The sequence below is a fragment of the Haemaphysalis longicornis genome, unplaced genomic scaffold, assembly GCF_048455015.1.
Source record: "Haemaphysalis longicornis isolate Haplotype H1 unplaced genomic scaffold, Haemaphysalis longicornis Haplotype H1 scaffold_2, whole genome shotgun sequence".
In the NCBI taxonomy this organism is placed as follows: Eukaryota; Metazoa; Arthropoda; class Arachnida; order Ixodida; family Ixodidae; genus Haemaphysalis; species Haemaphysalis longicornis.
This window is the reverse complement of record NW_027526295.1, coordinates 167,366,304-167,387,083: the sequence shown is the minus strand read 5'-3', so window position 1 is coordinate 167,387,083 and position 20,780 is coordinate 167,366,304. Positions and strand designations below refer to the sequence as shown.

Genomic DNA, 20,780 nt, shown 5'->3' with positions numbered 1-20,780 from the left:
TCGGGTCAGGGCTTCCTCCACCTGCCGGACGGCCTGGAGTTGTGTGTTGTAGTCTGAGGAGGTGATGGCTTCTCGCACTTTTGGTGGCAATTCTTGTGCTTCAGAGTATGTCTGTAGGTGAGTGCAATCGTTGAGGATGTACGCTGTCGTAGCGGGGGCAGTCTTGCAGATGATGCAACGGTCGGTGTTGTATAGCGTTAGGCAGATGTATCTGGCGAGAACGGGTGTCAGGATCGAGTCCGTCTGTAGCTGGCGGTATAGCACGCCTTCGCGGCGCGTTAGTTGTGGGTGTGGGGCAGGGAGTCGCTGCCTGTTGTGGCGGTACCATCTCAGGATGTCTCCGTACGTCTCCAGTGGTGCTGGTTCGGTCTCTTCGGCTCGCAGTTGGCTGTTCCGATTGCGGTCCGAGTGTTGGCTGGTGTGCGTCGCGCGGTAAGTAAGTCCTCGCGCTGCGCGGTCAGCCTCCTCGTTCCGGTTACGTATCCGCCCCTTCGGGTCGAGCGGTCCCACGTGTGCAGGATACCAACTGATAAAGATCCAGTGTTGGCGGGTTTGGCCCATCCTGTGGAGGAAGCGGGCCGTACTGGTGCTTGTTGTGCTGTTCGCAAAGCGGAGGATCGCTGTTCTTGAGTCGCTGAGTATCGTTCTACATCGAGGGTCGGTCGCGGCGAGGGCGATCGCGAGCTCTTCTGCGTGGTGAGAGTCCGTGGCCTTGAAGCTGCCGGCCGTGCGGATTGTCCCATCGGATGCTGCGATTGCGACTGCCGTGTAGTAGTTGGGCCGGGCGCGGTCTTCCGCTGCGTCGACGTAGTATGCGGTGTTATCCGAGGCGTACGTGGAGGCTAGCGATCGGGCTCTAGCCAGCCGGCGTTCTGGATGGTGTTCCGGGTTCGTATTCTTGGGAAGTGGCGTGATGAGTGCAGAAACAATCACCATCACTGGCTGGAGATGTAGGAGAGGCTAATAAAGAGCGTTCTCAGCAAGGCCACGGCCCCTGGTCCTGTTCCGCGACATTCGGCGTTGGAATGGCCCGCCAGCGCAACTATGAGGCCCCCGCGGGAATGGAAAACCATGATACCTGGATCCAGGAGGACTTGCCCTTGAACGGCGCCCGCCATTGCTGACTGCCATCGCGCCGACCAAATAAAACCCGGACCCTCCCAAGAGAAGCGTAGGAGTCAGAACAGTTTTCCCGAAGAAATTCACCCTGAAGAGGGCAACGAGGTAGCGTGCCAACTGCAAATCATCAGGTACAGAGGGCAACACACTTGTCTGTAACACAGGTTTCGTACTTATAGGCTTATCTTGCCTCGGCCGAAAAGCATTTGAAGAAAACTATTATATCATTCTGAAGTCTATACCATATATTTTGACCTCAACATGTTTTGTGACAAGTTTGAGTCCACAGTTTTGAGAGGTAACTAGTTGAAGTTGAACTCAGTGTTATAGACAAGGGCGTTGCAAACTGTACACGCTACGGGAACATCTATCTGAACTTTCCAAAAAAGCAGACTGCACCCTAGTATGACCAACTTCAACAATAACTACGGTCCGTTCCCTTCGGAATCATTCGATTGATTGATTGTAGGGTTTAACGCGCCAGCGCAATGCAGGCGATGAGGCGCGCCGTAGTGGAGGGCTCCGTATTAATTTTGACCACCTGGGGATCTTTAACGTGCACCGAAATCTCGTACACACGGGCGTTTTTGCTTTCCTCCGAATCAGTCGACCTAATTAAGATTGATATCTGGATCAGGAATCCTACAGACTTTTATAGCTTTGTAAATTGCCATTAAGAATTTCACGATTGCTTCAGTGTGGCTTTTCGTGCGAAGTGGCTGCCAAGTGAAAAGATATAGAAAGTAATAAGCTTTCTCGGTACACGGTTTTCCATTCAGAAAGTTGCTAAACACAAGCACTCAAGTGGACCTTTTGCATCCGACGCTCAGATAGAATATGTTAAATCATCTTGGAGCCTATTGGAGCCTTTGATAAGGAACCGGTATACGGGGATGAATCCCTCACTACCAAGACAAAACCCACAAAGACCGCCACCCTACTTTCATCAGGTGACTTTGACGCTGCCACATTTGCTCAGGCATGGTGGTGGACAGATTGCGTGGAACCAAAATATGGACAGCGTGATGCAATATTTACTGAACTGTTCGAGCGCGTACCCGAATATCAGAAGCCATTTGTTTCAATTCATAGGATACTGGAAAGTGCTGACATGAATAGCGACTCAAACCGGTGCACGAAACGCATTCTGTACACATCAGTAAAAAGAAGTTGACTGCTATTCTAACTGAGGGTAATAGCAGCAACTATAGACTTCACTACAAACCCAGTGAGGCTTGCGAAAGGGAACGGATCTTTCATTGTTAAAGAGCGAGCTCATCCAGGAAAGGGACAGCCCAAGAACATGCATTTCCGGTCAAGCCGATGTGATACTGCCCGTCGATGCAAAGCATGCCGATATTGTGTCTCTGCAATGCAAACAACTTGCGTTGTACCTTGACTGCCGCTCTGGAAGAGGATCACCATTACGGAGCAGCATTGGACTTCAAAGCACCCGTGAAAAATGAAGCTAAACCAGGCTGACGAACCTGTCCTTACTTCTGTTGTCTGGCGAGTTCCTTCCAATGGCCTTAGGCGTACCTGCACAAGTATTATTGCCACAGGAGGGATTGTGTTACGGAAAAAGACAAGAAAGAGGGAACAGGTGCGAATAAAGTGCTTCTAAGCAAACCTTTCTCCTCAGGCCCTCTTCCTGAATAGTGAGAGAAAATGTGAGCTTTCATGTGTTTTATAGGGAGACTGAACAACATATATCAATCTCGACTTGTTAAAAAATCTCGGCACAACCTTCACGTCTACCTTAAAGGAGCCATGAAGAGAAAACACAAGTTTGGTTCATTCGAAAGATTGCCTTGTTAGAATCATACTGACACCACTTTTAACGTAAACTTCGCTCAAATAAGCTACATATTTAGGAAAAGAGGGAATGGCCATGCGACCCACTAGCTCATTTCCCGCAACAGAACCTATGATGTCATACCAGACAGCTCTGCGATTGGCGGAGGGCGGCCGAAGCAAACGCAAATTAGGCAGAGCTTATAAGCTTGCAGAACGAGCTATTTGCGCTTAAATTTAGGGCACATTCTTTTTAAAGCCCTAAGAATGGTGGGAAAAACAGTGGAGGTTATGAAAGCACACGTAAACATAGAAGGATCGATGCGTACTGCTGTTTGTACTGCGTGCACTATGCGTGGTTTAGCTGCACAGGACTGCGGGCTTCGGTGTTGTTTCAGACGACACTGGACAATTGACGTAAGCGACGATGTCTTACGTGACCGTATTTGTCGAGCGAGCACCATGTTTCACGAAACGATTGTCTTCATGAACAGAACAAGCCAGGTACAAATACGTTCACAAACAAACCAAAGGCAGAAAACGGCTTGCCGCGGTGTGGTGGCGCCATCTAGGTTCACTAACGGTAAACAAGGCCATGTGATGTCATTTCAGACCACGAAACGCACGATTTAGCAGGAAAATCAAAATTTTAACCTAAATTCATAATTGCTCAGGGAATAAAGCATCGTTTGCATTGAACAAGCGCTGGGGGCACTATAAAACATTAAATCTTTCGAATAACACAAACTTGTGTTGTCTTCATGGCTCCATTAAGCGGCACAGACATTTCGTCGAAATTTACAAAGCGCTCCCTAAACGTGCAAGTTTAGTACCTACTCTTGAAAATTTTGCTATGCTTAACCAAGTAGCCGTTTACAAAGTCTTTATCTTTTGTTTACTATATTACGCTTCGGAAGCCGGGTCGTCGCACTTTGCATGTTATTGATATGATGTAGAGTCTGTACAAAAATTAGAATCTGAACAGAAGGTAGAATCAGTATAAAACATAATCTGTACGACGCTCCAAGCAACGCCCCGCATATTGACCGTCAATCTGCAGGTAACGGTTGACGACTTTACACCTAAAAGCGTAACGTTAGGCCTCACGCCGGACCGTCACATGCATCATGGTGACGTCAGTCCACTGCAAACCCGCGTTGGCAGCCACATGACACGTCGCAGTCATTGGGGACGTCAGGCCCGTGCATAGTCGCGTTCGCTATGAATGGGGCAGTAATTGGGGGTAGATATGTTCAAAAACTTGGAGGCTCACAAAAAGGGTTCACCTTATAACAAGGACGACTCAGCGAGCAATGGAACAGAAGATGATAGGTGTAACATTAAGGGACAAGAAGAGAGCGGAGTGGGTCAGGGAACACAACGCGTGTTAAGGGCATACTAGTAAAAATTATTGATTGATTGTACGGGTTTAACGCACCGACGCAACTCCGGCGATGAGTCGCCCCGTAGTGGAGGGCTATGGATTAATCTTGAGCACCTGTGGGTTTTTAACGTGCGCTGAACTCTTGTACACACGGGCGTTTTTGCTTTTCGCCTCCATCAGAAAAGCGGCCGCCGCGGGCGGGAATCGAACCCGCGACCTTGTGCTCAGCAGTGCAACGCCTTAGCCACAGAGCCACCGCGGCGGGTGCTAGTAGAAATTAAGAAGAAATGGGTGTGGGCAGGGCATGTAATGCGAAGGCAAGTAACCGCTGGTCATTAAGGGCAACAGAGTGGATCCCTAGAGAAGGCAAGCGTGGTAAGGGGCGGCAGTAAGGTAGACAGGCAGATGAGATCAAGAAGTGTGCGGGAATTAATTGGTCGCAGTTAGCACAAGACTGGATATTTCGAGGTTAATGGGCGAGTGCAAATTTAAAGCTCGACAAATTTAGACAAAAGACGAATGACACAAGGACGATGCGCACATGCACTGGTTTTTTGTATTTTTTCACCTTTTCGTGTGTATATGTTGCTTCGTAAATAAAATTTCCAGTGGAAAGTAGCGCTTGTCCTTCTGTCATTCGTCTTTTGTCTAAATTTGTTGCGCTTTAAATTTGCACTATGGAGTACCAACTAGCTCGAACCCTCACGTTGTTAATGGGAGAGGCCTTCGCCCTGCAGTGGGCGTAGATAGGTTGTTGTTGTTGTTGTTGTTGTTGTTGTTGTTGTTGTTGTTGATAATGATGATGGTGATGATGCTGATGTTCCCGTCTCAACCAACAGAATTTTCGCTATCACCGCAGGCACTTCAACACCGGATTTTGGCGGAAAAGGCGTTTTAAGACTCTCAACGCGAAAAATAGCACAGAAAGAGGGAATTGTCTGCAAATGCCTAGGCATGCTTTCCAGCCGCTCCGCTACCAACCAAGCGCCTTTAAAGTTGGCTTCACTTGTGCACATGAAAACCTCGCAGGGGAGACATTTTACGAAATGCGATGCAAGCTTCACGACATACACAAATGCATTGCTAGCGCATCGTGTCACGCAATTGTTTTGTTAAGCCGCAAACCGCAGATGTCTCATCAAACGCGAGAAGTGACCGTCATCGGCTTCAAAATTAACGGTAGTTAAATGGTCGCCTGCGTAAAGTAAAACGAAGAAACAAAGAAAGAAAGAAACAGACAGACAGACAGACAGTCAGGCAGACCGACAGACAGACAGACAAAGAGAAATAAATAAATAAATAAATAAATAAATAAATAAATAAATAAATAAATAAATAAATAAATAAATCACATTTGGCTTCATGCCGAATGTGATAAACGTAAACACGATGTAGCAGTAAGGAAGCTTCTGATAACCACCAGGCTTTCGCCTTCAAAGCACGGAAGCAAACTTACACTCGAGAAAATTTTTTTACTTTTATATTTTACTTATTCCTTATCGACTCGAAAGGTACCAATATTTACATATGCGCTATTATGACGACTACGTCTTCTAACTGGCTGAGTCATTACCTATTTTGCCGGTATAAGGCGACACACCAAAAGTGCCCCGGTTTTTTTCTGGGGATCTAGCCGAAGAATGCGTACGCATTAAAGTAAACGCGACCCGTAAAACGCTCGGTTGATGTCGCCCCATCCGAATGGCTCCAAGCGACATTGTATAGTAGCGGCGGCACATGCAAGCCGTCACGGTGGGCAGAGCAGGATGGGACTGTGCTGCTGCAAGTCAAGCGAAGGTGTGTACTACTATTTTTACGACATTCTTTCAAAAATAGGAAAACCGCGCCAGCAGAGGGATATAAAGTAAAGCTAGAAACCGCAAAGCGTAGCGTTTGTGCGTGTTCGTCTGGGGGGTATTACTTCGCCCGTGTGTTTTTCACACTCTTGCCAATACTGAATCTCCACCAGCTCACCTAGCTGAACTCATTTGTTCTGTTATTGCGTAATTGTCATGTAAATGCTACGCTCGGAACGCCTATTGGCCAGGGGCTTGCTTATTTTCGTGGCCGAACTTAATGTTAGTTGGCTTCGAAGTAAGCAAAAAAAGCTAAGAGATTATGGTGGTTCTTAATATTTTCTTCGCTGTTTGTTTTTTGCTACAAAAAAGGAGGTAATATTATTTTTTATTGGTCAGAGGGATCGCGACTACGGAATGACAGGTAGACGAGTACGCTTGAAGCCGGAACGAATTAATTTGATACTTGTAAAGCAGTTTCAACAGCACTAAAGAAATTGCGGAGTAAAATTGTTCCCCTCTTTTTTTACGCACAATACAAACTAATTTCATTTCGCCTTTTTGTCGGGCTATGATGGAAGCAGCGGTAATGAACGCCGTTACGTGTCTAGGAACTCGGTCCAAAACGCGGCAACAGCTGTCTACAGAGACGGCGCCCAGTAGTGACTCATGTCACACAATTGTTAACTATGCCATATTCAGCCGACATGGCGCTTGCGAGAACAATGAGTCAGGGTGGCCCGGAAGATGATTGCACGCTGCTTGTAATACTTTGTGCCTACGACCACATTATCGCGGTTGGAAAAAAAATTGTACGGATGTTCTAGGAATTGACTATTACTGCGCATGCATTCGTTCCACCCGCTTGCTACAGCAGCCCACTTTACAATCAGCTTCTGTCCGAAGGCATCTTACCTGCGGCAAATAAACAGCACATAGCATCATTTTAAAGTCGGCTTCACCACGTTACACAAGTGCATTGCTAGGTTACGTGTCACGTGTTCTTGTTGTTTATTATTTATTTTATATTTTTCTCCCGATTGTATATGTAGCAATCTTTTACATTTGCACTAAATAACTATGAAATGTAAAGGCGACCAGTTGCCATCTAATGCGCTTTTTCTGTGGGGTACTCATCAAGGGATGCTCACGTATCATACCAAGCCCGCAGGCAGAGCGCACGAGCCGGCGGAAGCGGCACCTCTGCGCTCGTATATCGCATAACTGCGTACACGTACCCGCATATGGCCCCGACCGACAGCCAAATGGGAAGGCCGCCGGCTATATTCAAGTCACCTGTGCGTGGAATGCGCGTCCGCGCGTACGGTGACCGAGTCCATGGCCGCGGGGACCGTGTTCGATCAAGGCAACGCGACCGAGCAACGCCCCGTGAGCGGGAAACAATCCCATCCAGCTGTGCGCATCCGCTACGCTGCCGTTGCAATTTCGGCGACGTTGAACCTCTACATGTGCATTGCTCATGGATAACGATGGCGGGGAGGCGGGAGAGAGGAAAATAGGCTTAGAAAGGGAGGATGCAGAGGGAGGGATTAGAGGGGAAGAGGACGCCGCAACAGGCAAGCCAGAAGCGCGGCGTTTCGACGGTTGCTGTGAAGAGGGCTATGAGTGAATCGCATAGTTGCCTAGAGAAAGTCGAACAGCTTGGACGAGAGGTAACCGCGGGCACAGAAATAGTGCGCACAATAGAAACCCAGACGGATCATATATCACCCAGGGTGACGCCACCTTGCGTACGCAGCGCCGTCTGGTAGCTGGCCACCGCCTGTTAGCTGTTTGGTGGCTGGTACGATTCCTCGCGGTGTATTCGCACTTCGGTTACTGGATGAAGTTTGAGAGCTGGTGCGCGATACGCACCGCTGCGCGTTATACTTCAAATGCGAAAGTTGTTGCTAGGATCAAAAATTAGAGAGTTACCTTCAAAGTGGCCATGAAGACAGCACAAGTTTGGTTCATTGAAAAGACTGTTTTGTTCCGATAATATTCATGCCAATTTTATGGAAAACTTGAAACAAGCAATGGAGATATTAAGGGAAGCAGATTAAGCAGTCGGGACTCCACAGCCACTTTTGGGCGCGGTCTCTATTACATCACAGAATCTTGTTTGTGTAATTGGCGGGCGCCTACCAAAGCCACTGTTAAAAAAACATGCACTTCCAGGCACGGAGTCTGTTAAATTTAGTCAGTATTTATAAAAAACATTTTCTTCAACTACTTCAGAATAGGTTGGCACGGAGAGTTCAGCTGGACAAAATCGACAAAAAGCTTTTGTGCTGCTACGCGCACAGTAGAGGATCTGCAACTGGTTCATTTCGAAGAAGTCCTTTCATTACGAAAAAATCGAAGCCCTTTTTTAAGAGAAAGATGCTTAAAACGCGAAGCTACACGAACGGAGTGAAAGCTCAAAGTCCAAAATTCACGCTCCCAAAGTCCACAATCCAAACTGCCAAACACTAAATCCGAACTCCACTTCAACTCACCCAAAGTCCAAGGCCAGCGCCTTCGCAGCGAACCCTAAGGAAATGCTGAGCGACCCCAATGCGATGGTGGAACGTTCATCATCAGCTGAAATTCTATTCGAGTCATCGAGTGCTACACCGTACTGTGTTTTGTGCGTAAAGACCTTCCATTGTCTACGTGTGTGGTATGATCGATGCGCCTTTGCGAAAACACGTAGTGTAAAAGTGGTTTTCCCGCAGTGAGTTTTTGGCGTAACTGCATCGCCATCAGCCCGGCATACAAAGCTTCGCTTTAATAACGCGCGAACTCGCTCGCAAATTATGCCTATGATCAAATTCAAAGCAAGCATGCGCCCTCACCATGACCTATGCGCGCACACAACAAGAAAGGAAACGCTGCACGCGCGCCGCGATACCTGAGTGCGAGGCTAGGTTTCCCCCTCGCCCTATGGAACGGGTATACACAAACATTGTTTGGGGGAAAAACGCGTTCATCGCATTCGGAATCCATTGGTGAAGCGAACGGCGAGCCGACCTCGACGAGAACAGCGTTCTCAAAATATCGTGTTCCACGCCTGACCTCGACCCTTCGTCGCCTTCACACAGTAGTGAGTGATATGAGCTTCTGGTCACACCCCCGTCTCCGGCCCTCAGCTAAATTTTGGTTTTAAATGCAGAGCATTTCTTTAACTCACATGTAGCGTCCGCCGTGCGTCCGCAACAGCTCAGCGCGCAGGCGCGCCCTCTCCCCCACTCCTCCTCTCCCGCATCACGCTATCTTCATCGCTCTCAACAACAGGTCCGCACCCCTCCCCTGCACTATATAAAAAAATAATACTTACCGGCGCCTGGTTTCGATCCCATGACCCTGCGGGCGGAACGCAAGGTACATGGTGCTCTACCCACTGCGCCTCAAAGCCGACACAGAATGAAAGGCTACGAACGCGCCTTATATCCTTGACTCATTCAAACTACGTCAAGAAGCTGCTGATACAACGCATTCACTACCTGTGGGCGGAACGCGAGGTACATGGTGCTCTTCCCACTGCGCCACAAAACCGACACAGAATGAAAGGCTACGAACGCGCCTTATATCCTTGACTCATTCAAACTACGTCAAGAAACTGCTGATACAACGCATTCACTACCACCAACTCCCCAAACACTAAACGTTAACGCAATACACCCACCCCATATGCGACGCATTTACTCGAGTCCCCCTCGCGGGGAGATGGGCCCAATTTTTTTTGAGAAGGTGTCCGTACTCAAACAATCCTTGGACTTGAAAGTTTTCAACACTTCTTTCTATCGTCCCCTGGCGACTTGGCAGCTTCGACGAACTCTTGGGATGCATTGACGGCAGTCATGTTTCGGGCTGGTTGGCAATGGTTCCTGACTGGAACTGCGCGCAAAAAAAACTGGAGCAGGGAAGAGAACACACCCAACGCGTTATCGCGTTGTGTGTGTTGTCTTCCCAGGTCCCGTGTTTTTGTGTGCAGTTCCAGTCAGGAATACTCTGTCTGCGGGAGACTGCTATATCGTGACGTTTCTTCCACTACTGCCAAAGCAATGAAAACGTGACATAGCGCTTTCTCCAAGGGGTCCAGCCAGGTCTTGGTTAGCACTGTACCATTGAATAAATCTAGCTGATACGCATCCAAGGGTTGTGCGTACTTCGGCGTTAGAGGAAGTTATTATTGACCGTAACTAGTGGTTGATTGAATCTAATCTAATTATTCATTATAACAGCAGCCCGAAACTCACAGCTTTATCGAAAAATCCATTTTTGAAAAATCCACGCCGATGATGTGTGCCTCGTGGGTACGAACCTAGGCAGAAGCCAATTTCATTCCCATTTCCTGGTGGGGTGTGGTGCCCCGTGGCCATGGTTCTCTCGCACGGCTCAGGTAAAATATACGTAATTAACCCGCAGCGCCCGCGTTCATTCAGTTAGGAACGCTCGTTGGGTTGTTTTTACGATAGTAAGCGAAAAAAAGTGGCAGTGCGACGCCGGCACGTGCGGGAGGAAAAGCAAGCACAAAAAATTGCGCCCACCTCCCCGCGAGGGGAACTCTGTGCAGATGCGACGCATCGTGTGGTTCACTTGATGTTTCCGTTGGATTGATTCTGAAATCGCGTGAAACGTCTCGGGAACGCGTATGATTATTATGTTTTATGATTATTATTATTATGTTTTATTGGCCAATCTTGGTCAATCTCTCTAAGTGGTATGCTTGGGGCTTCGCTGTCGCAACGACCTTTACTCCATCATTGTTGCTGTAAGTGGGAGCTTCTTTTCTTTTATTGCAAGTGTTAATCATTGCCTTATCATGCGTTGTATCAGTAGCTTTTTGACGTAGTTTGAATGAGTCAAGGATATAAGGCGTGTTCGTAGCATTTCATTCTGTCTCGGTTTTGTGGCGCAGTGGGAAGAGCGCCATGTACCTCGCGTTCCGCCCACAGGGTCGTTGGATCGGAACCGGGCACCGCTAACTATTATTTTTTTATAGTGTAGGGGGAGGGGTGTGGGCGAGAGGGGGGCATCGGAGAGGAGAGGGGGTGAGCGGCGGAGAGCGCAGCTCGCGCGGCGAGGAGAATGGGCGAGGGGCGGACGACAACAACGCCGATTTTCTTGAGTAACTACATATTAGACTCCGCTGTTCTTCCTCAGTGGTCTAGGGGTAGAGTCGTGGGTTATCACGCCGACTGTTTGGGTTCGAGCCCAAGTGACTGCTGTTTTTATAGACGATACTTTCTTGGGCTACTTGAACGCGAAAATTTTGCTTTGTCTGTCTGTCTGTCTGTCTGTCTGTCTGTCTGTCTGTCTGTCTGTCTGTCTGTCTGTCTGTCTGTCTGTCTGTGTTTCGATTCAGCCGCCCGGCCAAAGCTAAGGGAGGTGCTGAACAATAGGTTTACATACCCGCAGCCAAATCTAAACGTCTAAATGTGGTAGCAACATTCATACCTCTGAACATTGTTGAGCCAAAACAAAACATTACGCATATCTGAGGCAAGACATAATACATAAGTGATATTTGTAGGGTTCGTTCCAAAAGTACACGGATGGTTGATTTAATGACAAATACTCCCAGAAAAATACTAAAGCTGGCGCCCGCGGTTTCCCTAGCGACATTTTAAGAAATCAAACAGCAGCAGTAACGAACCGTTCCACTAGATAGGTTCAACGGTCCGCTTGGAACGCACGTGGAGAGGGTGCCTTGATTCCCGCGCGCCTCTATCGTATGCCAGCGCTGGCAACGAGGCACCCGGCTTGGACCAGTGGAACGCGGTAAATTTAAATCGACTTGAGCAAACCTCTAGCGTGTTTATCTTGGGAGGAGTGAGGCGGGAGAGGAACAGCATGAGGGGAGAGCCTGAAAGAGTAGGGAGGCATTTACTTCGCAGGGGCCCCCGACGACATTTGCAATGAAGTGAGCAGATATGCGGTCAATCTTTTTTTTTTAAGACCAAATTTTTTTTGCTACAGCATGTTCTTTTAGGTCAATTCTATGAATTCTTGTCGAAAATAAGGATAGTTGGTGTAGCCTAATGACATATTTATTAGTTATTTTATTCTTGTAGATCGACGCGAAAAAGAGGCTAACGTGGGGTGCGTATAGGCGGCCAGGTTTGTCAGTTACGCTACCCTGAGACAGGTTTGTAAATCTAAGGGCACAATGTTTTCACACGGCTAAGTCACCTAAGCCGTCCAACCATTGTGGTGTTGTGGACGCATGCCTCGCGTTCCAGGGCCACTGTGGTCGATTCTCAACCATATCCAAATTTTCCAGTTTATGTTTTGAACTAATTTACTTTAATCAACTACGTTTTTCTCTTTGCGCCATCGGCCATTTTGCCTGTATTTTGCGGTCTAGAGGATGACACTGGATGTTCGACCAACATAGTCATCTAATGTTTTCGTATTTAAAGGAACCCTACACGTTTTCGAACTTTTTTTCGAAATCCTAAATGCTTGCAGAACTTGGTCAACCAACACATCCAGTTCCTCGATTAACGGGTCGCGAAGTACCTCCTGCCAAGAATTGCTACTCTATGTCCATCAGAAAAACTAAGAAACTTGCTCAGGGGATCTTTACCTCTTTCCCTGTCTTGGCGCTTTTTGACCGCTGGAATTACGTTATTACCGTGGTGTAGCGGCAACTGCCCGGCTTTTCTTCAGTTGAAACAATGAACGCATTTGATAGCCACTTTAGAAAAAGGCCGCAAAAGCAAAGCCGAAATGGAAGGCGTATCTGCTGCGACGAGCAAATCACGCAGTGCCGCTCCTGGCTGGGGATAACCATAGCTTTCACAGTGCTTCCAGATACGAAGGAAAGAGTGAAAGCGTTATCGAAAGCGTTGCAGGGTCCCTTTAGGTTCCAGACAATGGCACAGGCTTCATCGCCGTCAGTTTCTTGCCCATTTCGTAGTACCATTGCTGCGAAATACATAAATTTTGTCGGGGCACCCAAACGTCCTCGTAAGCTGCCAGGATGCTCGAACATCAGTTTTCGTTAGATTATGAAAGCAATTGAATGGGTTGGTGTGTTGGTCGCTACCAGTAGGAATTGGGGAATGGGCGGGCCTTAAGCCTCAGACATTCTCACTGGCCAATCCACGTGAGCGAGAACAATACAACACTTCGCGAGGCGATCCTGGCCAGCGAGGCCATGAAAGATCAGCGCAAGCTGTCCGACAGGGCCTGGGTCGGGGCTCAAGCTTCTGGGGCCCTGGAACGAGAACTTCAACCAAGCTTCTCCCTTTAATTTCCTCCTCAACCTCAATAAAGTTTTACTGAACTGAAATGTTACGCAGAAACAGTGTGTGGCACACATCCCGTTTAAAACATAGCCCAACATTTCGTTACGGTTAGTTGACGTTGCAGCCAAACTGAGTCTTGCGAATCGACCGTAACCTTCTTACAGCAGCTGACATCGTATTTGGCCAAACTCTTTGGGTGGGTAGGGTCGAACTTAAGGGTATCTTGGGTATCACAGCCAGAAGGAAATTGGAGAAGTGAGCTTAACGTTGAGATGACTACGTGCCAAGCAGCGTCAAACTCATTCTACGTCAAGCTGTGGAAACCGATTAACGACGTTTGACTTTAAAGCATAACATTAGGGCTAGGATATTCAAGGGCCGTAGCACACCCAATTGGGACATCAGGCCATCGTGGACCCTCGCATGCAAGCACATGCACAGTGTGGAATTGTCCGTGAACGAATGGCGGCTGCTATCGTGACTGGCCAATCCCCCTCAGTGGTTGTGTCGTTAGGCTGTCGCAGCCAATGGGGAGTCGTGATAAGGGGTTTCGGGCTATTGGTTTCCATGAACAAAAGAAATTATTCTCTGCCAATCCCACTTAGGGGGATTGGCAAAGAGAAATGACGACGTGATAAGGGAAGTTTATATGCTGCACCACCAGCTGCAGCAAATGGAATTTTTAGACATGCAGCGAATAGTAGTAGTGGTAGCCTTCATTCTGCCCGTGATGGGGTCACAAAGAAAATAGGCTGTTTTGTGTAATTGTCTGGGGATGGGGCTATTTTCGCTAACTGAGCCATGTAATACATCCGTGATACGCATTAAAACTATCACAGTCGTGCTGCGGAAAGGGACAATAGAGCACCGACTAAAAAACTTCACCCGCATTTCCCCGAAGGGGAGCATGGGGAAGTGCGAATGCACGGGTGATGCGAAGGAACTCTTCTTGGCCAATCACCCTAAGTGGGTATGTGGTGGGGTCGCTTTCGCACTTAAAAACTCTTCTTGGCCAATCGCCCTAAGTGGGTATGTGGTGCGGACGGACGGATGGCGGTGGACGCGTGATTCAGGGTCGCTTAAGATAATACTGATTGTGGAATTAAAAGCTATTTAATTCCACACTAGCCTGGTCAAAGTTTCAATGACTTGTGGGCTTGGCGCCTCGTGATCCCGATGTATGCTATAGGATTCAACCAGGGCTTCAATCCCATCTCGGTGAGGTATATTTGTGTACAGAGAAGTTACATCTATAGTTACAAGGAAGGCGCCATCAGGGATTTTTATGTTGTTAATTTCCCGTAGGAAGTGGTTAGTATCACGAAGATATGCCGAATGGGTAGCGAAGGAACTCTTCTTGGCCAATCGCCCTAAGTGGGTATGTGGTGGGGTCGCTTTCGCACTTAAAAAGTCTTCTTGGCCAATCGCCCTAAGTGGGTATGTGGTGCGGATGGACGGACGGCGGTGGACGCGTGATTCAGGGTCGCTTAAGAAGTGCATTCGCACTTAAAAACCCAGATTTGCTGCTTCAGTTGACAACACAGCTTCAGGGACGGCGCAAAGAAATGCAATTTGTTTAACCTTTGAACGGCCAATGTGAGGCATCACGAATACTTTTTTTTTGATAATTACGGCGTCAATAAAATCAAAAGGAGGGGAAAAAGCTTGAAGCATTCGCCTAAAAAAGAGACAGAAATTTCAGTTGCCAGTTAATTCGTCAAGGCAATGATGTTAGATTGGTCCTTTATATTCTGGTAGGATTTTTTGCTCCTCTCTGAGGGCAGCAGAGTCACCTAGAAAGTACGTGGCGTGCCTGAAATACCGTTCCGCAGTCGCATGACATCTGACCGTGAACCTCGGGACACGGGAGACAAGTCAACGCCTGATAGTTCCACCGCAGCAGCCTGCGTGCGTCATTTAGTTTTGCAGCCGACAGGGGTATTTATAACTATAAGCGTACCCGACATTCTCTGCATCACCATCCTCGAATCGAAGCTTAAAGTTTAGCACGCGAGACAACCAACGTCCGTCCGAGTGTGTATGATTCCAGGGAAGCCACAGAAGCAAGCAAAAGCCACATTGAAGTGGTAAGCTGGGGTTTCGTGAGTGGGAAATAATCTTTAAAGCGAACATTTCTAATAATTTTTTTCCACTATACTTTGTTTGCTTTTCGTGTATATGAGTGTTGTCATCGCGCAATCCCATCGTAAATCCGTAATGATTCAGGGCGTTCGCAATCAAGAAAGTACTTTTGCATTTATTGGCAGAGTGTAGAAACGCTTGTTTCCAGCAACGAAAGTATGAAACCATTGTGGCCTTTCCAATCGCGTTTCAGGTCTGGCGCAGAGATTCTGTTAGGTGGAGGCACGTCCTTTGTATAACGCCGTGATAAGTAAAGTTTAAATGCGTAAATGTTTTCGGAGGCCACTGAATTGCAGGGTAAAGTGGGGCACAAAAGTAGCTCTCCCCCCTCCCCCCGAAATTTTCGATCTTAGGAAGGAATACGAGACCTGCTTATACAATAACGGATACCGATAATCATACGCCTGTATTAAGCTACACCACAGCTTTACGGGACTTCGATGTCTGCTTTTACCACGACGATGAGGCAGTTTTCAATGACTGCAAAAAAGGAGCAAAATAATCACAAAGTCCTGTAGATAGGACAATGCCACTGAGAAGATTTTCTCTTATAATTTCGAGTCGACTTTGTGTTTAGGGGCCTGCTTCGCCCTCGATTTTGCTGTTTCGCGCTTTTTTTTTTCCTCTGACGTTCGCACTCTCTCTTTATGTTCGTCCCCTCCCCCTCCTCTTGCCCTACCTGAAATCCCGCGCACACCACTGGCCTGTGGCGCCACCGTGCGCAGAACAGCCTCCGGCATACGAGCCCTCTCCCGCAGTTATGCAGCCGGCCTACAACCATGGCAACGGAACTCAACAGCCGTCGGCGTCACCCGTGACAGTCATTGTGGAACCGTCACCTGGCGGCCAGGCAGGAGTAAGTCACCATTTCTTAATTCTTGAGTCTCTAAATGAACACCATTCATACTCCCACCCCTTCGCACTTATTAATTTGACATTGTTGGCGACCGAATATGCAACTCGTTAGAGGAACGCTGACGCTCACTAAGCGGATGTCCGTTAAGCTGCTGCAAAAGCACCATGCCCGGTTGGGAGGGCATGAAGTGTTAATTATTGTTACGTTTCCTAGTGCAACCACCGAATGGTAATCAGAAAGCTGGGCTTGCCTGCTCACCGCATGCAACATTACGGCGACAACTTAGATAAGCGCGAGCCACCGAAAGTACTGGAAGCGGCTTCAGCTGCATACGCAGATAAAGATGGTGGAAAAGTTACATTCCGCAGAGCAGGACGTGCGAAGTTGCGAGACAGGGTAGAATATTTTGCCCGCGGCGAGAATCTTCTCGCCGCTGGCGAAGTCTGGAAAAACCGACCTTGATTGGCTGATCCGGATGGTCGGCAGTGCGCTCGTGTGCCCCTGGCCGCTCATGTTTAGTCGCTGAGGTGTGACGTTTGGAGGCTGGCGCTTGTCTGAGTTGCCGCAGAACTTTCTGGCTGCTACTCGGTGGCTGCAGCGAAAGCGCGAAGTCAGCGCACAGCCAACCAACGCCATTGGTAAGCGTAAGAAAATTCGCCAACAGCGCACCCTAAAAGTGAACTCTGAGCATGACGGAAGCTGCCACGCGTCTGCCAAATGTCCATCATGTTTATGCATGAAAATGAAAGCTTGAGGGGCAGTCACGTGATATGCGGCGCGGGAAGGAGGGGATGAATTTTCTTCTCCGCGGGAATGACCTGTGGCAAATGTTCCACAACTTGGGGAAGGGGGGTATCGATAGTTGTGTCTTTGATAGTAAAGGCCTTTTACCTCTTACCAGAGTATATTCGCAAGTTCTACAGACTTTCATCGTTACAGCATCGTTCCCTTTGGCGCTCTTTGCCCTAGCTGGCCTTGCGCCATTAACCTTCAAACATCATTATCACAACATCGTTCCCATATCAAGGTTGTGGGCACACCGATTTCTATCGTTTTCTGGACTGGCCTACCGTCCTTGGCTCTTGTGCTGAGGGACTGGGGAGCCAACGGCTGCGTCCTGCCTATAGCCTGAGCATGACACCTTCGTCCCTCATAGCATCCACGCTGCTGTTCGGGCGTTCGAACCGGACAGACTGACGTTGAAGTTCACTTCGTCCCTGGTCGTATTCTGGCAGCCATTCGGGATCATTTTCTGAGCGTGGAATACTTAAGGGAATGCTGCAATCACAATTAAATCAGTTGGAAAACGGGTACTTGTTCATATACCGTATTTACTCGATTCTAAGCCCCCTCTTTGTACCACGATCACGATGCCCAAAGTGTTGGGGGGGGGGGTGGTTAGATTCGAAAAACGTAATTAACCCCACCTCCCCTCCTTCACTTTTTTGCGGCCATATCTCGACGAGGTGGGCACAGGGAATAATGTTTCATTTGGCAAATATTCAAAAAAAAAAAAAAGGCTACAGACAGCGAACCCAATGCTTATGTCTGATACTCAGTCATCCAAACTACCAGTCGAGCCCATTGGCATCGTTTGACCCACCGCTCTCTATGTCCCACACCAGGTCGCCTTCTGTTCGTAGTTCGTAACTGAAGTAGTAAACGACCTGGTGAAAACATCAAGTGGACGCGGTAACACGCGTCCGAAATACGCCCTACGATGGTTGCTTTCAAAAGTAGGGGAGGGTGCTTAGAATACGGGGGTGCTTAGAACCGCAAAAATACGGTATATAAAAGGTCGAGTGAGTATGACGGCACATTCGGCGTTGCATGGTGACCCCAAGTGCTTGATTTGTGCTTGTTTTTGTGGAAATGATTGGTCTGCTGCATGATGTGTGTACGATTCGAAGGATGTCGCCAATTTTGCTGGGATTCACTGAAGCAGTTTCAGAGTGAGGACTACGAATTCTCGAAAAATGTCGACAAAAGAAGTGCTTACAGCTTCGCTGTAAAATTCGCGAATATATGTCCCATAACTTAGTCTTAGACGAATACAGTTTGAAGCGCTGGTACGAGCGGATGCGGTTTTTGTAATGGCGTTCGCTACTCGGGAAGATGCACGCAAGGTAAAATCTCAGGGACTGGCATCTTCACTGACAATTGTCCGTTTTTTTTTCTTTGAACACGCTGTCTCAGCAGCACGCCAGTGGCATGGGAGTGGCCGGTGCCGCTGCCGTGGGCATGATGGCAGGAGCCGCGGTGGCCGGAGCTGCCGCAGCTGCCCACCACCACCATGACAGTCACCACCACAATCACCAGCCCGCCACAATCATCGTCAAGCCCGCCCCTGTTGTCGTTCACCCCGCCCCACACGGGCATCACCACCCGGGCCCGCTGGGACACCACACTGACCACGCGAACGTCAGCGTGAACATCCACACGGATCACTCCCACGGCCCAAGTGGTAGAAGGCACCACTGAATGAAGCTGCCCACGAAGCGCTGAAACTGCGCCTTCTCTGATATCCAAGCTGTGTTCCTGTACGCGTGGCACGCAGGAATCGGGTTAATGTGTATTGGTGGTCGGGAAGTATGCTGTATTGTCACGTATTTGGAACCAGTACCTACGCAGCGACACCACTGTGCATGTAGCAAGGTTTATTACGTTCTAATAAAGGTTTTTTAAACCACTTAGTGAATATTTTCCTAATCCTACACAGCGGCCAAAAACACCAACGCGCACCTTCTGAGAGAGAGAAAGGATAAACTTATTCATTAGGAAAAAAAAAGAGGAGTGGTTATTTTAGTCCCCTATTCGTGGTTCCAGCTGCGACGGCCCTTTCCACCAACAGAAGCTTGTCGTCCGGACCGGAACTGAGCAGCACGTTCCCTCACTGCTTATAAGACGGACGAGGAATTAAGTTCGTTTTTTATTTTTTTGACACCCCGCCACTATATGGTAGGACGTGCCAGGTTCGCTGCAAAACTGACCAAGAGCGGAGGACTGGGTGGGATACATTAGGCGGAATTTCATCAAATGAGGAAACGTATTCGTTTAGAGCAGCGCTTAAATGATCTCCCCCGGTATTTCGTTAAAGGAGCCGTGAAGACAAAATCCAAGTTTGGCTCATTCAAAAGATTGGCTCGTTAGAATCATGCTGACACCAGTATTAACGTAAACGTAGCTCAAATAAGCTGTATAACTAGGAAACAAGGGAATGGCCATGCGACCCACTAGCTCATTTCCAGCAACAAAACCTACGATGTCATACGAGCCAGCTCTGCAATTGGCGAAGGTAGGAAAAGCAAACGCAAGTTAGACAGAACTTATAAGCTTGCCGAACGAGCTTTTGCCACATAAATTTAGGGCACATTATTTTTATATCAGTAAGAATAGTGGGAAAAACCGGGGAAGTTACGAAAGTACATGTAAACAAAGTAGTACCGATGCGCACTGCCGTTGGTACTGCGCGCACTATGCTTCGTTTAGATGCACAGAACTGCGGGGCTTTGGGGTTGTGGTGGTGATTTATTAACAAAGGAGGGAAGAGAAAAGGCCTGGGGATATTGTTGAACTCAACTGGGAGTTCTCCCTCATACGACCCAGTCCAGGGAAGGGGATTGTGGCTTCAAAGGATAGGAAGAGAGAAGGGGGAAGAGAAGAGCGGTAGGAGAGTGGGAGATAGGCTATATCGTGTTCGTTTAGTCCATGACTCGATGGCTACCAACGCAGCGCTAGTCCTGTTTTAACCAGGAAGTTGACTACGTGCTGGAAGACCTCCCGTCGGATGGCGTCCGGTCCCGTGGGGAACAGGAAGTCTTCTAGCTTGTGGCTTGGGGCACCGAGTCGCTGGAGTTCGGCCCGGAGTTGTGCTCTTGCGGTGTCGTGCTGCGGGCAAGAGCACAGCAAGTGCTCTAGCGTCTCAGGCTCTGGGCAGTCGGCGCAGGTGGGGGATGCTCGGCGGCCTTGGTGGTGCAAACGCGCTCCAACGTTGCAGCAATTGAGCCGCAGGCGAAGAAGGAGCGACCGGGCGTCTCTGCTAATGCGTCCGGGCAAGACCCGTGGGGCCTGGCCACTGACTACTCGGGAATCTGGATGCATGGCCTCCACCACTCGTGCCAGGATAGTCCTTGCAGCGTCAAATGACACCACATCCCGGGAGTCTGGAACCCCTGCCTGGCGAGCAGCACCTTTGGCCAAGGCGTCTGCAACCTCGTTGCCTATGATGTTCACGTGCGATGGCAGCCAGCGAAGTCGCAGTGGACACCCCTGCGCTTCCACCGCATGAAGCTTGGCCGCCAGCGACCGCTCAACGTAGCCGCTAGAGCTGGCTGGCTGGTCGGCGGCACGCAGACGGAGGAGGGCAGACCGTGAGTCAGTCAGGATGATGGCCCCCCGGGCCTGGGTGCCCTCTTGAGAAGAAGATCTGCATCCAAGTGGAGTCCAGCCAG

At 48.7% G+C, this 20,780-nt stretch overlaps 1 protein-coding gene across 8 annotated transcripts; it reads left to right on the top strand.

Moving 5' to 3' along the window:
* Nucleotides 1–5,974: 5,974 nt before the first annotated feature.
* LOC144169447 (uncharacterized) lies at nucleotides 5,975–19,022 on the top strand. Of its 8 annotated transcripts, none has more exons than XM_077698612.1 (3): nucleotides 5,975–6,094; nucleotides 16,199–16,329; nucleotides 18,529–19,022. In XM_077698612.1, exons 1-3 carry the CDS (start codon nucleotides 5,983–5,985, stop codon nucleotides 18,808–18,810), a joined length of 525 nt encoding a protein of 174 aa, XP_077554738.1. In that variant the 5' UTR covers nucleotides 5,975–5,982; the 3' UTR covers nucleotides 18,811–19,022. The 8 variants fall into 8 exon arrangements, with proteins under 8 accessions (XP_077554738.1, XP_077554737.1, XP_077554740.1 ...); XM_077698611.1 differs by having other exon boundaries at nucleotides 18,526–19,022; XM_077698614.1 differs by having other exon boundaries at nucleotides 6,049–6,094; nucleotides 16,232–16,329.
* The last annotated feature ends 1,758 nt before the right edge of the window (nucleotides 19,023–20,780 follow it).

Coding starts and splice junctions, on each gene's coding strand:
- LOC144169447 (XM_077698611.1), top strand. CDS start 5,983: ATGTCGCCCCATCCGAATGGCTCCAAGCGACATTGTATAGTAGCGGCG. Junction 6,095..16,198: donor CTGCTGCAAGTCAAGCGAAG/GTGTGTACTACT, acceptor CACCGTGCGCAG/AACAGCCTCCGGCATACGAG. Junction 16,330..18,525: donor CACCTGGCGGCCAGGCAGGA/GTAAGTCACCAT, acceptor ACGCTGTCTCAG/CAGCACGCCAGTGGCATGGG.